We start from the raw sequence: 19,838 nt of genomic DNA on the forward strand, positions 1-19,838 counted from the left end.
TCCTCTCCCGGGGCTGGGTTAGCGGCCGGTCCTTCGCTGCTGCTGCTCGTGCCTGCCTCCTCTGCTGCTAGTGGGAGGGACCGAGGGACGAGCTCTCCCACCCTCCCTTCCCCCCACTTCACTCCTCCTCCTCCTCCTCCTCCTCCCGCATCCTGCCTGCTCTGCCTGCCATTCTCCCTCCCTCCTCCTTTTCCTCCTCCTCCTTCTCCTCCTCCTTTTCCCAGGCAGTATCCAGCGGTGGGGGAAGCAGCCTCTCCGCCTGCTTGCCCCGGAGCCCGGCAGCGGAGGAGGCGGCAGCAGCAGCAAGAGCAACAGCGAGCAGGGCCGGTCGGGGTTGAAGCGGCTCTTCGGAGCGCGGGAGAGCGAGGAGAGATCGAGGCGGGGGCGGGTGAGGATGGAGGTGTGAGGCATAGGAGGAGAGGGACTGGCCAGGCATGTGAACTGGCTCCCTTGGTTGCAAGCTTGCCAGCGAGCACCTCAGAGCCACATTTCCCCGGCCCCCGCGGGTGGGCAGAACCGATTACATCCTCTGAGGGGCCCGTGCAGCCAATTGATACTAATATCTCCTCCCCTCTGTCCCCCACCATCCCTCCCTCCCTCTCTGCTGCCTCCAGTCCGCACTGTACTGCTGGGGGCTCGGTGCAGGGGAGAAAGCGTGGGGGGCTCGGCTCTTTCTGATTCATTCATTCTCTGCTGGCTAGGCAGTTCGAAGTCTCTGGCATTAAAAAGGGGATAGAAGGAAAGAGAAAGAGAGAGAATATATATATTATCTTTTTTTGATTTTTTTTTTTTTAAAGCAGTGAATGAAGGGACCAGCGAAGGCAAAGCTCCATTGTGTTTAGACGAATAAGGAAAAGGGGTTAGAGGGAGGTGAGATTTTGGGGCCCTCCCCCCCTCTCTTATCTCTCAGCCTCCCGGGAGATGTGCTGCTGCTCTCCCCTCTTGCTGCCAGCCTTGAAATGGCTTCATTTATTCTCTTCTGGAGAATGAATCGATCCTCCCCAGCCTTCTCTTCCTGTTCCCCACCTCCTCTATGCTCAGAATCCTAGAGGAGGGGGAGGGAAAAGATTTCGCCTCCGTGGAGTATCGTGCACGTTTGGGAGCTGTTAGGTTTGCGCTTTGAGATTTTTCTATTAAAAAAAAATCTTTTCTATTTACAAGGGGACAGAAACAGTTGCATTTCATCCCCATTTTAGCATTTTGATTGCCATTTTTTACAAATTTTAAAATTGCATGCCCCGTTGTGTCGCGCTCCCCACCCGGTAGACCTGCAGGGGTGCCAGGGAGATTTGAACGCACCGCCCGCTCTCCCTGCAGCTCGGAAAAAGAAAACGAGCATCCTTCCTGCTCTTGGCGCGGGGACTGCATCCTTGTGCAAAAGGACATGCGAGCAGCGACCGCCGAACTCCTTTCTTATAGGACTCCATGAATCTGGATTGTGCATCGACCCACGCGGACTCACGCTGTGGAATGAGAATTGGCCTCTGCTGTTCCCCAGCGCGGCATTTTAACTCTCACAAGCAGATGCCACCTCCTTTGCTTTGAACATTTTGGGATCTCCACGCGAGAGATTCATTTACCTGAGGAAACGAGCCGAATTGTCTCGGCATCCTTGAAATACCTCCAGACACGCGCGGATCACGTGGGGAACCAACAGCAGTAAAGCCACTGAAAAGACTCCTTAGGAAATTCTTCTGTAGAGCAACTTAGGTGGAAGTTTTCACTGGGCAAAATGGGGTAAGGATTTTGCATTGATTGGGGCTTTGAGTTTTCTGAGGGGAAATTAAAGATGGGAGGGAAGGAGGAGAGTGTTGGATGGAACCTTTGGGATGGGTGTGTTTTAAACAAAAGACTTCTCTATCTTTGGCTAAAGTTACTGTTTAGTCTTAAAGACTGCCTGTGCCAGAACTAACCCTTAAGGGACCTCTTATTTTAAAGGTGTTTTAAGTACTAAGAAGTTGTCTTTTTTTTTAGGATCTTGAATTTATATTTTTGAATGCAATCAGAATTTGAATGTTGGTATTCCAACAGGAAAAAAAAAATCTTCTTAGAGTTCTAAAATCTTTCAAATCCATAATTATAAAATTTTATTGTTTGGTTTTCACAGTAGATTCCTTCATTCCCCTTCTTCCCTCCCCCCCCAAAAAAATAAAAGAGAGAGAAGAGGGGGGAGATTGAATTCTCTGTTTTTCCACTTTGTAAATGTTAGTTCTAGTAGTAGAATTAAAATAATAACAACAATAATTAATGTTTTTATACTGTTTTAAGGTGTGCAAAACAGTTTACACAATTTATTTTAACTGCCCATTGCCACAGTCCTGTAAATTCACTATACAGCTTGTTCTTAAATCAATTTTATGCATGAAGAACTGAATTTTATTTTCAAGTGACATGTGTGCCCTGCTAATGGTAATCGGAGATAGGATTTGAACTCTTGTCTTTCCTGACTACACTGCTCTTTCCACTACAGTATATCTCAGGGCTGTTGGAGAATAATAAAGACATTTTTAAAAAATTAAATGTATCCCACTATAAACTGCTTTTCTGTTGTACAAGAGTGTACAGACTAAGCAGATACCTAGAAGCTGAATTGTAAAGAATTAACTTGTCCCTTGAAGATTAAAATGAGAATCACAACCAAATATGGGCTTCCCGTGTTTCGGGAGAGTTTCTCTTGATCTAGAATATCTTTTATTTTGCAGCTTCACTTAACTGCTTTAGTTGGAATTCAAAAGGCTTCAAATCTTTCCCCCTATGTTTAATGGGGAACTACCCAGTCCTTGCCCACATTCCTCTAAATAATAGAACTTTTTAAAATGTAGATGTTTCCTAATTTTAAATCATCATGATATCAGGGTAAAGCAATACTTTATATAAAGTTAAGCATATTTTTTGCATAATTTCAAAAACATGATTGAAAATACTGCTAGTTTTATTAGTGTTGGAACTGACTCTAATTTATGTATACTATTAGTTATTGAACCTTCTTTATATAAAAGTGCTTTAGAATAACTTGTCAAACATATTACATGACTTTTTGATTGTGTTTGGTGTTAATTATTGTATAGACCTGAACTTTCGGTTATAATTTGTTCAAACATAGTTTTATAGATTTAGAGCTGGAAGGGACTTTAAAGGTCACCTAGTCAAACTCATTGATTTTACAGGTGAGGATTTGGCCAAGGTCACTGAAATAGTAGCTGTATTTTGAGTTCAATTCTTTGACTTCAAGTTTTGGTGCTGCCTCAAATTTAAGGAATTAAAGGAATTTGCATATATATATATATATATATATATATACACACACACACATATATATATAAATAAACACATATATACACATAAAGAATATTTATACATAAGGATATATGTGTATATATGTATCCCTTACACATATGCGTAAAGGATTTAGCAGAAGACTTTTAGAACTTGTTCTATCAATGTGATTTGCATCTTGTAAAAACTTACGTTTTTTTAAATTTGTTTATATATATATATAATATATTTATTAAATAGCTTTCTGTTGGGTTCAATGACTTTCTCATTCATTGGGAAACAGTAATGACTTAAAACTTTTATTTACTTACACATGTAATAGGGAAAATGTCTATTTATGTGATAGTAGAAGACCTTAATGGAAAAAGCAAGTAGATTGGGATTCTTGAGAATTCTATCTCTCTAGGAAGTCCTAGCACTGTTCTTATTACCTAGATGACCTTGGGCAATCAGTTTAACCATTTTACTCTTTCTGGACTTCAGTTTCTTAATGAATAGAGGTTCTCTAATATCCTTTTCACCTATAATTACTTTCTTCTGATTTTTCCTTTTCCTCCCCTTAGCCCTACTCCAATACAATTTATATTATTCTTAATGAGGTTTCTTCAAGTATATTTCCTTTGGAAAGAGAGAGATACTTTCTCCAAAATCTCATTTTCCATCACTTTAACAACAGTAACTGGGAAGTAATTACAACTTAAAGTATTTCTGAAAGTGAACTGATTTAATGTTAGGTTACTAATATTCCACATTCTTGAAAATAAAGCTTTAAAATGGCTTCCTTCAAATAGCTTCAGATTTTCTTTTCTGATTGAAGCATGCTAGAGGACAAATGGAGTGGCAGCTTCTCTCCTGAGAACTGCATTCTCACATTAAACCAAACAGTGTGAGTACAGTAAGAAAAGTCAGTTTGCCACCTTTCTACTGAATATTGATTTTTTTTAAACAGGTAAAAATCTTGGTATCATTCTCCAAATATCGGGACATGATATATAATAACATAATATTAAGTTTGATTGTGATTGATTTTTATTTGATAAATTTTGTATTGCTACTTTTTGTTTTCACATCACTCTGAATTACAGAGAGCCATTACCCAGAGAGCCATTCTATAATGAGTAATAAAAAGAAGACAAGGAAAACTAGCAAAACTAACCAACATATCAACTGAATGACAATATAGGTAATGTTCCTATACCTAGTGTCTCACGTTTGCCAAAAATAAAAGTAAAAGACAGATGCAGTCTCATAATTTTTTTTTTTTGGGGGGGGGGACAGCCTCCAGTTTACTCAGCAGTCAGTTTGGGTTTTGTTTTTTCTTTTTGTTTACATTCTCAGCTTCATTTAAAATGTGTTAATATGCTAAGTCAGATTAGTTCAAAGAAGGGTGACACTTTGCAAGATATGATCTTAAGACTTGAAAGAAGATAAAAAGAACAGTTTGAAATGTTTGCTGGAAAGCTTGTTTCACTGACTTTGACATTCATTTCTATTTTGGGCTAGTTCACTTCATACTTTAGACCAAAGTTATTTCCCTTATAGGTGACTAGGTTAGATCATATCAGAGTATCTTTTTAACTCTCAAGTCTTGTATTGCTACTAAATTCTTATATGTAAGTAGGTATAAATGAGAGAATGAAAGTAATGGATCATGCTCAAAGTTATGCATCTTAAATTTAATGATTTACAATTTTTTGAATCCATGCAAAAATGATCTTTTGATGTTGTAATCTATATTTGCTAATATGGATTAAGTGTTTGTTATTGTTTATATTGATAGGTAAAAGATTAATATATCTATATAATTAGGAAGGTGATGTCTGTGTGTGTGTTTGTGAGTGAAAATAAACTTGGCAAAAGAAAAAAGGAAGTAGAATTTGGAGGAAGGAGGAACACAGAAAGGGAAAAAGAAAAAAAGAAAAAATGGGTGTAATCACTTATTTTTCACTTGGCTTCTGCAGAAAATTTTAATTCCTGAAAGATAGTAGGAAATAAAAAACAAATTAGCTGGAACATTTAGATGATATGTGCACTATTGTTGGCTTTTATTGTTGTGGGTACACTGAAAATATTAGTTTTTTTTTCTTTTGTGAGGCAATTGGCGTTAAGTGACTTGCCCAGAGACACACCGCTAGGAAGTGTTAAGTGTCTGAGGCTGGACTTGAACTCAGGTCCTTGAAAGTATTAATTTGTTAAATATTTATGTGCTGTGTTTTACATAAAAAGAAAAATGTGAAGATTTCTCTTAGGTAGGGCTTTCAAAGCATTATCTTCACCAAAGGGAATTCAGGAGTCATACAATGTACAACAATTATCTACAAAGTAAGATGTAAGTATACCAGTTTACACAGAAATTGTTTTTTCCTCAGTAAGGGATTACAGATAGCTATAGTTGACTTAATTTTTTAAAATTACTATTTGTTTCATATACAAGTTTTTAGTTACTTGTTTGGGGAGAATTGTTTCCTTCAGTATGGAATGAAGATTTTTCACATGTCAAAATGACTGTCTCAACAGATGAATGTCATGGTGAATGATGACAAGGCTTGGATCTCCATTAGGCTGTATTAGAAAAATTCCTTCTTCCATTCTTCTTACCACAGGATTACTGCCATTCTAAATTCTGCTTACTTTCTTATTTTTGTTAGCCTTTCCTGGGATAAACCCCTGAGAGTCCCTTTAGTGTGAAAACTGTGCTAAGGTTTACATCAGGAAAGGAAACCTATTTTTGCTTCAAGCTTTTGGTTGCTGGTTTCTTGTCTTCACTTGGGAGGACAGTTGACCAGAACCTATGGCCCCTGGGACAGTAGCTTCTCTGTTTTACCAAAGTTTAAATCCAACTCCACAAAATTCATGGCTTCATTCAAAAAAGCAAGAAGACCAGGAAGTTCACTTAAAGGAATTCTCTGGACCTTCATATAACTGAACCAAAATTTAGAACAGAATGTTATCAAGATTGAGAAATATGACTTAAAGAATTCCACCAAAGTGAATATGTTCCCTTGAAAATCATCCAAGTATGCTCATTTTTTTTCCAAAGAAAGATTCTTTCTTCCTTTCTTTTCTTTCTTTCTTTCTTTCCTCTTTCTTCCTTCTTTCCTTCCTTACTTCCTTTCTTTTCTTTCTTTTTTTTCTTTTCTATTCTTTCTTCCTTTTCTTTTTTTTCTTTCCTTTTCATTTGTTTTCTTTCTTTCTTTCTTTAGACTACTTGTGTTTTTATCAATCACCATGTATGTTAATAATCAACTCTTGATTATTAAGGCTCATGATGTACATCGAGCTACATGGAGTTAATCACCTTAAAGGTATTTTGTATTTGGTTAGATTGTGACATTGGGTGTTCTTTTAATCATACTTCCATTTTGGATTTGTGTGAGTTATAAATTCACTTTCTAAGCTAATTAATAATGAAGCTTTCAAGACTTGACTGAAAAGTACTTGGGCAGCAGTCAAGCACTTCCTTCCATATTCCTGTTCATATCTTCCTTATCTTCCTTGCAACCCACTCTGATGCTGGAATAGATAAGCCTTTCTTCTGAAGATGCAAGTAACTGTACTTGGCTAAGCAAAGCTACTGTTTCTCAATTTTCCATTCTATTCTCTGCCTTCTCTCCTCACAAAAGGAAAAATAAGGGAAAATAATAACCAATGAGGTTTACATTTACATCTTTATAAAGGCTTCCCCTGCTGGGATATGCAGAGTAAGTATAAGAATGATCTGCAATGTCAACAAAGCAAGTAATTAAGCAGATAGCCATAGATAATCTGACTGTCAAATTTGGAAACGAGATTTTTATAGCCTGAGCAACATGAACAGAGATAGCATGGTTTAGTGGATAACGGGCTGCTGGCTCCAGAGCCAGACAGTCTAAACCTTTTTTTGTGTGCTGTTCTTTTCCTCTGACTTTAAATGTAGATTTTTTTAAAACTGTGTTTTTAATTCCCTTTTCCGTTCCTCATAATATCTACCTGGGATGTGATTTGGTAAAATATAGGCTATTCAAAAATACTGCCATTTAGTTTGGAAACAAGAATTTTGTGATTGAGGACATGCTTTTCTGCCTATCGACAACACATCTATAAACTCTCAGAAAGACCTGGAATCCAAGTGTATTGCTATTTGGTAAGATCCCTTTAAAAGTAGCCTTTTCCCAACAAGCCCTAGTTTACCCTCTTTGAAGAAGATGTCTCATTTTCCATTCCTTTTCTGTCACTTGCCCCAGCTCTCACACATACTGATTGTGTGAGTTAATCATTTAATCTCTCTGTTACAGACTGTTCTCTAAAACTGTTATTCAAATTGTTGTTGTTGAATCATTTCAATCATATCCAACTCTTTGTGACCCCGTTTTGGAAGTTTTCTTGGCAGAAGTATTAGAGTGGTTTGCCATTTTCCTTCTATCCATTTTATAAATGAGGAATTTTAAGACCAACAGGGTAAGTGATTTGTTTAGGGTTTAGAGCTAGTAAGTGTCTAACATCAAATCTGAATTCATGTCTTCCTGACTCCAGACCTGGCACACTATCCATTGATAGTGCCACCACCTTGCTGCATATACAAAATTGTATTAGTGGAAGAAATTTCTACACTGATTGTTATTTAAACTAGTAAAGTATAATTCAAGACCAAAAAAATAGTAGTATGGATTTTTGTAGCATAGATATTCCAGAATGAACTGTTTCACATCAATATTTATTGAAGACTTTTATGTCTAAGGTGCAGGGGCTAGAGGAGATACCAAGTCTGAGCTTAATAGTGACTAGGAAGGAATCTTTTTTATTATTTTGAAATAATGTTAATTTTGAATTTTATATGGCAATGAATAATAGCTTAGTTTTTAGTACCTTCTTTCAGAGTGATCTATAACTTACACCTTAACGTTCTCAAGGAGTTAGTTTCTCCTTCCACCCTTCCCAATAATTTACTACCCACTGGTAAGATCAGATTCTTCCAGTCCCCCTCTTCTCTCACAGATATAACCTGCCCCATGAATACTGTATGACTAGAGCTAATCTTTCATTCTCCTTTTCCATTATGTGAATTTTACCTATTGTTTTCTGGTAGTGATGCTAGCAAGACTTGGGCATAGAAATGATTCTTCCTTTTCCCATTTCCTTAAAAGGTAGAATACAGGATTTCCTCCAGTGCTTTTTTGCCTACCTAGAGGTAGTTTTAAGACTATCTAAAATATTGCTTCTAAGTCTTTTTTCATATCTCCTGTCCCTCTCTTAGTTCCTCCTTGCCAAAACAACTTATTCTTTTAGTTATCCTTCTAACAAAAAGGGATAAGGGAGGAAAAACTGGGGAAAGGAAGAGACTCTTGTGAAGACTGCCACCCAAATAAGGCATTCCTGTGCCCTATGCCTAAAAGTAAAACATAAACTACACAGGGCAGCCAATGATATTGTACTAGCTTAGTGTTGTAACTTGGCTCATATAATGGAAGCCTCTATAAAATCAAAAGATCATGATTTCATTTATGTGGATACTTATTCCCCAGAATTAGAACATGGCTATTTTATGTAGCATCTTCCTCAAAGAATTATTATGATGATCAAAAAAGATAACAGTACCATTCTTAGCTCATAGACTGTGCAAAAACAGGTTGCAGGCTGGATTTGCTCCTTACCTAAAGTTTGTCTGCCCCTGCTCAATTTTCTTGAGGACTGTTTTGTTTTGTTGTTTTGCTTGCAGGATGATACTCTATTTTGTTAGGTTAAGTTGTAGATCTTTACTATTACCTTTTAGAATATTTCAATCCATGTTTTCTGCTTCTTTTAAGTGATAGCTAATAAGTTTTGAGCAATGCTGATTATGGTTTCTTAATATTTGAATTTTTTTTCTTTTTTGATACTGGGACTATTTTTTTTTCTTTTGTCTAAGAAGTTCTGAATTTTGGCAATAACATTCTTGAAAGTTTTCATGTTGGGCTTTCTTGTATCTCAACTTAGACTTTTATCCTGTAGAGATCTTTTTAAATCTTGACTTTATGATTTAGAAATTTGATAAGCCTGCCATCTTTGACTCTTGTCATTGGTGAAGATTTTAAACTTTATAGGCCCAAAAACAGATTCTTAAAGTACTCCACTGGAGATGTGCTTTCAAATTGACCTTGAACCATTAATGACCACTACTAGGTTCCAGTTCAGCCAATTTTAAATAACTAATTATACTATCATTGAGCTCATATCTCTTGCTTTTCCACAGGAATAATATAAAAGAATTTGTCTAAAATTTTGCTAAAAGTTAGGTATATACAATATCCATCCACTTCAAGATAGCGTATTCAGAAATGAAGCAATGTTTTAGCTGAATAAAATGTGTGTATATTTCTTTCCTATCTTATATATCTGCTATTTCACAGTCTGTCATCTAATCTATTTTATGGCCCATGACTTGCACAGCAGAGTGCTTCTGTGATTTATATCATTCATTAGATTTGTGGAAATGAACAAGATGTTTTAAATGCTCAGAAAGACTTCCATTTACTCCACAGAACTACTTATGTTTACTTCAGAGTCTCAGGATACTTCAGATTTTACTCTTATTCTTACTCATTTTTAAAGGCTGTTTCTGTTGTAACAGGTAGTCAGTACTATATAAGCACATTTTAACTCTTCAAGAGTTGACATAATTCAGGTTTTACTAATTATATATATACTTATATATATATATGTATGTATAAATAAAATGCAATTACTAATAAAATTATTAAAACTATGTAAATATAGTGCTCATTAAGATATTTTAATCAATGACCAGGCATTTATTAAATACCAGATAATGTGCGATCTGTACAATGCTTGTATAGTGCATACACTTGCGTGTATGTATGCATATATATACATGTGTGTGCACACATTTGGTAGACTAGTATGGTTAAATTTAAATTGTGGAGAAAGGAAAACTGTGGAAGAAGACTGGAAAAATAGACAATGAAGAGACTTAAATGCCAAATGAGTTTACATTTGCTCCTGGAACTAATAGAAAGCTATTGAAGTTCATGAAATAGGGGAATTAACATGGTCAGACTAACACATTAGGAAAATTACTTTGATAGTTGGATGGAAGATAGATTAGAAAGGAGAGAGACATATCGGGGATACCAGTTAGAAAACTATTGCAGTAGTCCAGGCAAGAGGTGATGAGAGCCTGAACCAAGATCACAGCTCTCTCTCTCTCTATATATATATGAGTGGAGAAAAGGAGATACGAGGGAATGATGTGATAAAAGAAAGGGTGAATTTTTAAACTGCCTGAATGTTAGGTAAAAGGGAAGACTTGAAAATGAGATTATGAACATAGGTGACTGGGAGAATGGTGTGGTCATAAACAGTGAATGATAGGGAAGGTCTGAAAAGTTTCAGACATGTTGCTTTGAGATGCTTATGGCATATCTAATTGGAAATATTCAATAAGTAGTTGATAATATGGGAGTGGAGCTCAGGGGGGAAAAAAGTGTATAGATTTACAGATATTGGAGTCATCTTCATAGATAGACTGAACCCTTGGGAGTTCATGAGCTTATCAAGTTAGTATACAGAGAGAAGAGAAAACATCTCAGGACAGTCTTAGACTATACCAGCAGTTAGTGGATGTGATGTGGATGGTGAATAAACAAGGGATACTGAGAAGGGGGAAGAACCTGTAAAAACCTGTCCTGCCAACCCAGGAAAGAGAGTTTATTAGAGAGAAGCTGAGAGGGATGAAGCTTGTTACAATTATTCAATTTGGCAATGAAAAGATCTTTGGTAGCTTTGGAGAGAACAGTTTTATGTGAATGATAAATGATGAATTTAAATGATGGAGAACATTGTAAAGGGCTAAGTGGAAATGGAAGATAAAAGAGATCTCATGACTGTACTTAGAAGGAATGGAAAGTTGTGAAAGTTTTTTTTAAAGATAAGAGAAAGAGCTTTTGTGGGCTTTGTTTTGAAGAAAGGCTACTTCTTCTGTGACCTGAGGGACTAAAGAAATAGTGGGAATTATGTAGAGCAGTTGTGAAATAAGGGAATAGAAGGAAGCTCTTAATGAAGAGCCTCTGTTGTTGTTGTTGAATATGAAATAAGGTCTCCAGCTGAGAGTAGGTGGGAAGGAAGTGCTGCAGGGAAGTTGAAGAGAGAAGAAAATATTTGCAACTGTTGCAGAGAATGAGATAGAGAATCCGTGGGGAGTAAAATAATTGCCTTGCTTCAGTGAGGGCTTAGCTGAGTGTAGACAACAAATATGTAGAGTTGGATTGGAGGCAAATGGAAGGAATAACCTAGGATTGGATTTTAGCAACGGGATGAGTGACCAAGGAATTTGAAAGTAGAAGTTGGCTTTGTGGTTGATCTTCATCCTTCATTTTTGGAGAGCACCTTAGCCGTCACCCATGCAGTTGTGAGTAATGGCAAGGTCAACAGTGTAATTTAGGTGTATAGGTTAGGTAGAGTGGAGAAGGAGGTTGTATGAGTGAACCAACTGAGATAGGAAATTCATGTATTTGAGGCATAAATCTGTGGGCTCAAGTCACTTAGTATGAAAGAATGAATTGGAATAGAGAGGGAGAGTATCAGCCAGGAACTGAATTCATTGAAAAGGGAAAGAAAAAATTTTAGGGTTCCATAGATAATAATGATCAGGTTCTTTAATGGTGAGAAAATGGGACAGAGTAAACCTTAAAAGGAAGCTATTGCTATATGGTAGTAGTAGAGGGAGAAGTTATAGAAGTGACTGGAGAGCAAAATATTGTAGGGTGAGGAGTGATGGTGATTTAGTGCTTTAGAGGCTCCAAGATGAGCAAGATTGAAATGGTTACCCTAGTTGTCTTCCCTCCCAGGTCAGAATCAATCTTTTTATTGTTCTGGATCCTCCCTCCCCCAACGCAAACAGAACAAAATCTTTTGCCTCCCTCACAACTATGCTGGATCTTAGACTTGATTCCCAAGTGGAAAGGATGGCTAATGACTTAAGACTAAGTATAAACTCTAGAACTGGAACTAAAATGGCTCAGTTATAGGCAGGAATATTCCTTTTGGGAGGATTTTTTGGGAATTTTCTCAGAACTAGGGAAAAGGCTTTTTATTTTCCTGGGTCAGTGTGCAGCCTAGTTCAATCAAATGGAGAAGATGGAGAAGCAGATGTTGGTGTCTTGGGGCATATTGCTGTCAGATTCATCTTTTCTACTGCACAGACCTGTTCACATCATTTATCTCCTTGAAAGGTATTAGCCATTCCCTATTGGCCACTGAATCAAGTCTGTCTCCTTTGTTTAAAGCGCAAGGCTCTCTATCATTTGATACCAACTGTCTTTCAAGCTTTCTCTTTCACTTCTTCTCTATGTCCCTTTCCACTCAATACACTAGCCAAAATGGACTTTTCAATGTTTCTGAATATAGGCTCATAGGTTTAGGGGTGGATGGAACCTCAAAAGTTATCTGGTCCAACTTTTTACAGATACCACCCCATTTTACAGGTGAGGAGACTGAAAACCAAGGAAAGAGCTTAAGTGATTTGTTCAAGCCTCAGACTTGACTCCATTTTTCCTTGGGACCCCTCCCAAACCTATTCTTTGTTTTCATTATTTGTAGTCTCTCTGTCTCTCAGTCCTTTGCCTTTTCTGTCGTGCTGCATGTTTGCTTTATACCATCCTCTTGGATGGAATGTCCAGCTGCCCTGGACTGCCCATTTCATTTCCCACCTTACCAAATCTCCACTTCTTGAAATTCTCATTGGCCTTTAAGAATGAGCTCCAATAGTCACTTCCTCTTGCAACTTTCTCAGTTCCTGTCATTCAAAAGTAATCTTTCCTGCTTCTGTACTCCAACTGCAACTGTAGACATGTGTTTCACACACTCATCACACGTTATTTTCCTTTTTGATAATTATTGGTGCCTGTGGCATATCACACTGGCTGAATTGCAAGTTGTTCATTTGTCTTCAAACCTCAGAACCTAGTGCAATACCTTACTAGTGATAAGAGCTTAATATATGGGAATAGCAGCTTGGGGTAGCAGGAAGAACCCCAGTTGAGCATCAGAAATCCTAGGTTTGAATCCTGGAATTATCTTGCATGCTATATGTATGACCTTGGGGCATTTATTTCACCTCTAAAGCCCCTTGGATCTCTCTTCTATAAAATGAAGGAAGTGGTGGGACCTCCCTTTCAACTCAAGAAATTGTAATGGCTCTTAAAAATTTGTTGAAATGAAAAGGCATTTCTTTATAAGATAGCTGAACTGCTCTGCCTTCTCTTTTGTGATTTTTGGTTAAATTTTATTTCCAGTTAAGAATTTTTTCTCTTCCTTCCCTTCCCTATTGGAAAAAAGAAAAACAGTATCCCTATAAACATATATTTGTATATCTGCATGTATATGAAGATATATATTATACACACACACACCACACACACATAGTTAAGCAACATAAATTCTATCATTTATCTAGAATGTTTCACATTCTGCATTTGGACTCCATTGCCTCTTTATCAGGAGGATGAGTAACATTCCTTATTATCAATTTTTTGGATCATTTTGTTATTTTGGTTCTCAACTTATTATATTTAGAAGCTTTTCTAAATATATAATGCTTCCTCAGACTTGAAAGATATGGATTTTTTTGTTTGTTTGTTTTTAAGAAAACTAGGCTTTTGGAAGAAGGCAACTTTTTAGATATGTTGAAATTGTGCTATAAGATCTAAAAGTTATTGGGGCATATTAAAACATCTCAACAAATTTGATTGGATCTAGGAGTTTGTAATCAAATTTTAAAGTCAGTTGAATTTTTCATCATTGAAGGAGAGAGACAGACAGGGAGAGACAGGAAGAGAGAAAAGGTGGGTGGAATTCTTACTAACTGCTAACTAATTAGAGTTGATCTAATCTTACAAGAAGATTTTGGCCAGAACCTGAAACAAGGTACTAAGTAGAACTAATTAATACAAGGCTTGTGTTCACACCTTTACTCATTGGAGTTCACAAGTTTGCCAGATTCACAAAGTAAACTTTGTACCTTTGTGTGTTCACACCTCCCTTGAAGCTCTTTGGGCCAGAGAGCACTATGGGAGAAAACCCATAATCCCATTCTCTCAGAAGAGTCAGATATAAGGCCAGTGATGAGAGATCTATTCCAGAATACATTTTCCACTTGGCTGGCTGGTCGCAGAGGAGAGTTCAGCTGGACTGGAGAGGAGCGACTCTGGTGGTAGACGAAGAGTTTTCAGAGGATAAAGCTACGAGTGGAGAGTTCAGTGAACAACCAGATTCATCTTCATCTCACACCACTGTAGTTGGTGGCTGGGCTCCCCAGAAGGAGACAAGAGAGACATTCCATCTCTGTGTTGGTTGGAGGCTGAAGAAAGCAGAGGCAGAGGCTGAAGGACAGAACCTTTGGATTTGGAGATATTCAGAGGGCTCTAAGCCTCTAAACCGGCTGTGTTTTTAGAAGAACAAGAACTCCAACATTTGAACTCCAATAGGTGGGGGGACAAAGGGAGAGAGGGAGAGAGAGAGAGAAAGAGAGCAGAAAAAACAGAATGAGGCATAATATCTGTTTCCCTCCATCTGCTCCTTACCTTGTAACTCTGCAGAAATCACTTTCTGGACTTCCTTGTCTGAAGAGCAATATGATGGTCTTGCTTGTGGTGTACTGAGTATGAATGAAAACATACAGATAATAAGATAAAATGTACTTATGATATCAAACATTGTTAATTAAGTAATTCACATATTAAAATCAATTACTTAGTATATCTGAACATATATGAATTATGTAGCACACTGTGGCAGGTATATAGGCAATGCTTCAGTGCCCAAAATGACAATGCCAGATTAATGGACTTCGATTTGTTCTCTGTCATGCCCAGTCCTGGCTCTTTGTACCATTGCTCTTCTGATAGTTCAGGTTTCTGAAGCTCGGTATTTAGCTCTAGCACTGACCCCTTTGCCTTCTTATTCTGAGACTTCACAGATCTAAAACTTTAAGTGACCTTAGAAGTCATCTAGTCTCACACTCTCCTCTGATATATAAGAATAGAAAAAGCCTTGGGATTCATTATGCCATATGATAAACCCTCAAAAGATTGGGGCAGTAAAACTAGAGCTACTCATGTAACATAGGAAGGTATCTGGTTTAAGAAACAGGAGATAGGAGGCTAAGTAGAAGTGTGGGTCCACACTGGGTACAGCTCAAGTACATTTTTTGTGGAGATTGGCTGACTCTACTAATTTTGCTGTCTAAGCCTTTGTCAATCCTCATCCCCTTAATCTTTCTGCTGCTTTTGATAATGATATCCTATGAACTTGATTCTTTTCAGCAATGAGGTGATTCAAAGCAATTCCAATAGACTTGTGATAGAAAGTGCCATCTACCTCCAGAGAGAGGACTATGGAAACTGAATGTGAATCAAAGCATAATATTTTCACCTTTTGTTGTTATTTTTTCTTCCTCATTTTTTTTCCCCTTTTGATCTGATTTTTCTTGTGCAGCATAACAAATGTGGAAATATGTTTAGTAGAACTGAACATGTTTAACCTATATTGGATTGCTTGCTCTCTAGGGGAGGAAGGGAAAAAACATTGTTACACAAAGTTTTGCAAAGGTGAATGTTGAAAACTATCTTTGCATGTATTTGGAAAAATAAGAAGGTATTATTATTATTATTATTATTTTTTTTTTGCTGAGGTAATTGGGGTTAAGTGACTTGCCCAGGGTCACACAGCGAGGAAGTGTTAAGTCTGAGATCAGATTTGAACTTGGGTGTTCCTGACTTCAGAGCTGGTGCTCTATCCACTGCACCATCTAGCTGCCCAGAAAGTATTATTTTTAAAAAAGAAAATGACATCTTCCTTCTTTCTATCCCCTTTCCCCAATTCTGTCTTCCCTGGCTGCCAAGATATTGCTATTCCCTAATTTTCTTCCCACCTGCCTGACCACTGCTGCTGAGTCTTTTAAGCTGGCTTGTCATTCATCTTCGCTCCCCTCAACATATGTCTGTTGTCTTCAAAGCTCTGTTCTAGAGGTCTTATTGATAGACTGTATTACTACACATATGCTGTTGCTTGTCTGACCTGTTGCTATCTCCAGCTAAACATATCAAGGGAATATTAGCTTCTTGAGGGCAAAGAATACTTCCTTTTGGACTTTGTATCCAGTACCTCATCTCTTTCATATTCTAAGCACTTCATATGAACCAAAATTAGACACTTTTCCATAGGAAATACTGCTACTCTGTCCTTTTATAGAATGCTTTCTATTTCAATAACCCTCTTAAAGTTAGTTTTCTTGCTTAATCCAAATTTTTATATCCTGTATATAGTTTGTTTTTCCAATTAAGTTGTTCATAATGGTCCCTTGAAATTTTTTCAGGAGGATATACTATATTTGCATAGTAATAGAACTTGATTTTAAAGAGCTCAAAGTAACCATGCCAAGAAGTCCAGTGACTTTAGTTCTTTAATGGAGTAGATAAGCAAAGGGTGATTTGTACTTTAAAAAATCCATTGTATATACCACAGGATCAACATACATATCTCTTGTGTGTTGCTTGATGTGTACTTGATCTTTTGTCTTTTTGCTTCAGTTTAAGATGAGGTCATTTGGAGTAGACTCTTTTTAAAAAATCTTTCCAACTCTAACATTATAGAAATCTGTTTGTAAAAGAGGGTTATGTCTTCTTTCCCATCGGGCATTAATGAGTTGAACTATATACTGCATGTTTATCTTTAGAAGAAAGGTTCTGTCAACATTATTTTAGTGGTGGTATTACTACTCTGGTATTTTTGAACCTTGGTGTCATGCAGCGTGCCATGATTAAAATTCATGTGCTCTGCTTAATCGCCTTGCCAACCTCAATGTATTTATCTGTCTTGTTTACTCAGTACAACTGAGGATGTGGACGTCAAGGGTAGGAAAAATGCCAAGCTACCTTTTAATAGAATTTCATTCTTTTTCAGGTCTGGATCTAGACAGCATTTGTTTGTTTGTTTTTTTTTTCTCATTCAGCTTCTATTCTCTAGAAGTTCATCTTTGATACTTGCTTACCCTCCTAATATTGTTATTGACAATTTTGGTTTTGTTCCTATGTGACCCTATTATACAAAATGTAACACATCAGTTTGCTAACATTACCATTCATTGCTTAATATTGCTACTGTCTGCATATTTAAAATACAAATTATGATCTCAGCAAGGAAAGTTAATGAAATAAATCTTAAAGTATTTCAAATGATGCTGTATTTTCATTAGATATGGGATGAGGAGTTATGTTATGGGTATATAGAGAGGATTGCCAAACCCCCAAGTCTACTAGCAGCAACAGTCCCAGTTTATCATGGGAACAAATGACCAAAAAAACACATATGATTTGTATAAATGGGTTTTAGTTTTTAATCTTAAGAGGACTAGCCACTGTTAGAATAGTTATTCATGCTGACAAATATTCATTAGATTGCAGCAATTGAAAGGAAAAAAAATTATTAGTTGCTTACTTGCCAAAGAGTTGAAGAAATATAATTTTGTTTGTTTTCCAGGACCCTCATGAAATTTTGTGATGTGTACTTTTGTTTTCTCTGAATTTATGTTCCAAAAATGTAGTTTGTAATGTTAGTCATAATTTTAGTTCTATTTATTGATGATGATAATAATTGCCATTTATATAGTACTTTAAGATTTTAAAAGTACCTTATGTAATCTTTATCTTTACATAATTATCACTTTGATCTGCACAATAACCCTCCTAGGTAGATGCTATTACCTCCATCTTTATAGAATGGGGAAACAACTATGTTGTGATCCATACTGAGTTCCTACAGTCCTCTCTCTGGGTGTAGATGGCTCTCTTCATCACATGATGATTGGAACTGGCTTGAATCATCTCATTATTGGAAAGAGTCACATCCATCAGAATTGCTCATCATATAATCTTCTTGTTGCCGGGTATAATGATTTTTTGGTTTTGCTTATTTCACTAAGCATCAGTTCATGTAAGTTTCTCCAGGTCTTTCTGAAATCATTCTGTTCATTTCTTATAGAACAATAATATTCCATAAGATTCACATACTATAACTTATTCAGCCATTCTCCAACTGATGGGCATCCATTCAGTTTCCAGTTTCTTGCCATTACAAAAAAGGCTGCCACAAACATTTTTTGCACATGTGGGTCCCTTTCCCTCTTTTAAGATCTCTTTGGGATATAAGCTCAGTAGAGACACTGATGGATCAAAGGATATGCACAGTTTGATAATCTTTTGGGCATAGTTCCAAATTGTTCTCCAGAATGGTTGGATCATTTCACAACTCCACCAGCAATGTATCAATGTCCCAGTTTTCCCACATTCCTTCAACATTTGTCATTGTCTTTCCCTGTCATCTTAGCCAATCTGAGAGGTGTGTAGTGGTATCTCAGAGTTGTCTTAATTTGTATTTCTCTGATCAATAGTGATTTAGAGCATCTTTTCATATGACTAGAATTGGCTTTAATTTCTTCATCTAAAAATTGTTTATATCCGACCATTTATCAGTTGGAGAATGGCTTGAATTCTTACAAATTTGAGTCAAATGGGGCTTTTATCAGAACCTTTGATTATAAAAATGTTTTCCCAGTTTATTGCTTTCCTTCTAATTTTATCTGCATTAGTTTTGTTTGTACAAAAACTTTTTAACTTAATATAATCAAAATGATCTATTTTATGTTCAATAATAAATTCCAGTTCTTCTTTGGCCACAAATTCCTTACTTCTCCACAGATCTGAGAGGTAAACTATTCTATGTTCTCCTAATTTGCTTAATGTCTAAATCATGAACCCATTTTGACTTTATATTAGTATATGGTGTTAGGTGTGGATCAAAAAGTCAGTGCTTTTAAAGTAATGTTTACATACTTAGATTTGTGTTTTCATGTCAGTGGGTGGCATTTCTTCTCCTGGTAATGGCTTTATCTTTAGTGCTTTTTTATCATGGATGTTTTTGTTTCTTTCTGCCAGTCCTCCAAAGATGTTCTGCCCATAACACTTGGGCCTATCATTGAATTCTTCTGAGATTCTGTATTATAGTGGTATTCTTTCAGCTTGTCCTTTTTTTGATGTGCATTCTGAAGATGTGGCTTCCTTTCCTTTCCAGCCTTTCCATGACTCTTAAGTTCCTCCTTAAAAGTAGTTTAAAGGAGTATAGTTATGGAATTATCAAATGGTAGCATCTAAGTAGAGAGCGATATTAATATGGTAGGTTCCTCATAAATATTTTTTTATTGAATTAGGAGAGCAACACCAGAAAGCTTTTAGAAAACAAGAAAGAGCAGGAGACTTATTTTGAAAATTTTTTACTGTTTAATTGAACTGTCTTAGTTAACTAGAAGATCCCCTTTTTGACCAATCATGTCAGTTAACAAAGTTTTTATTGTGTTTTGTCAGATTTTCCTTGAACCAGGGTGGCTCCAGATACTTTATTTGATTTGTCTTCCAAGTTATAAAATCAAAGTAAAATTCTGGAACACCATCAGCACTGAGTGGGCAAAAATTTGGCTGTCATAGATATTTCTAGGCTGGTGTTTAAAAATAAGGATTTTTCATGGGGAAAATGTT

General features: G+C 36.7%; 1 protein-coding gene across 2 annotated transcripts in view; it reads left to right on the forward strand.

The window, feature by feature from the left end:
* The first annotated feature begins 657 nt into the window (after positions 1-657).
* HOMER1 (homer scaffold protein 1) overlaps positions 658-19,838 on the forward strand; it is a 163,835-nt gene continuing 144,654 nt past the window's right edge. The window contains exon 1 of one of the 2 annotated variants that reach the window (XM_051991805.1): positions 658-1,737. In XM_051991805.1, the coding sequence (XP_051847765.1) occupies positions 1,733-1,737 (5 nt within the window). In that variant the 5' untranslated portion in view covers positions 658-1,732. The remainder of the gene's footprint in view (positions 1,738-19,838) is intronic. The other variant, XM_051991806.1, reaches the window with a different exon arrangement.

Source organism: Antechinus flavipes, chromosome 1 (assembly GCF_016432865.1).
Source record: "Antechinus flavipes isolate AdamAnt ecotype Samford, QLD, Australia chromosome 1, AdamAnt_v2, whole genome shotgun sequence".
Taxonomy (NCBI): domain Eukaryota; kingdom Metazoa; phylum Chordata; class Mammalia; order Dasyuromorphia; family Dasyuridae; genus Antechinus; species Antechinus flavipes.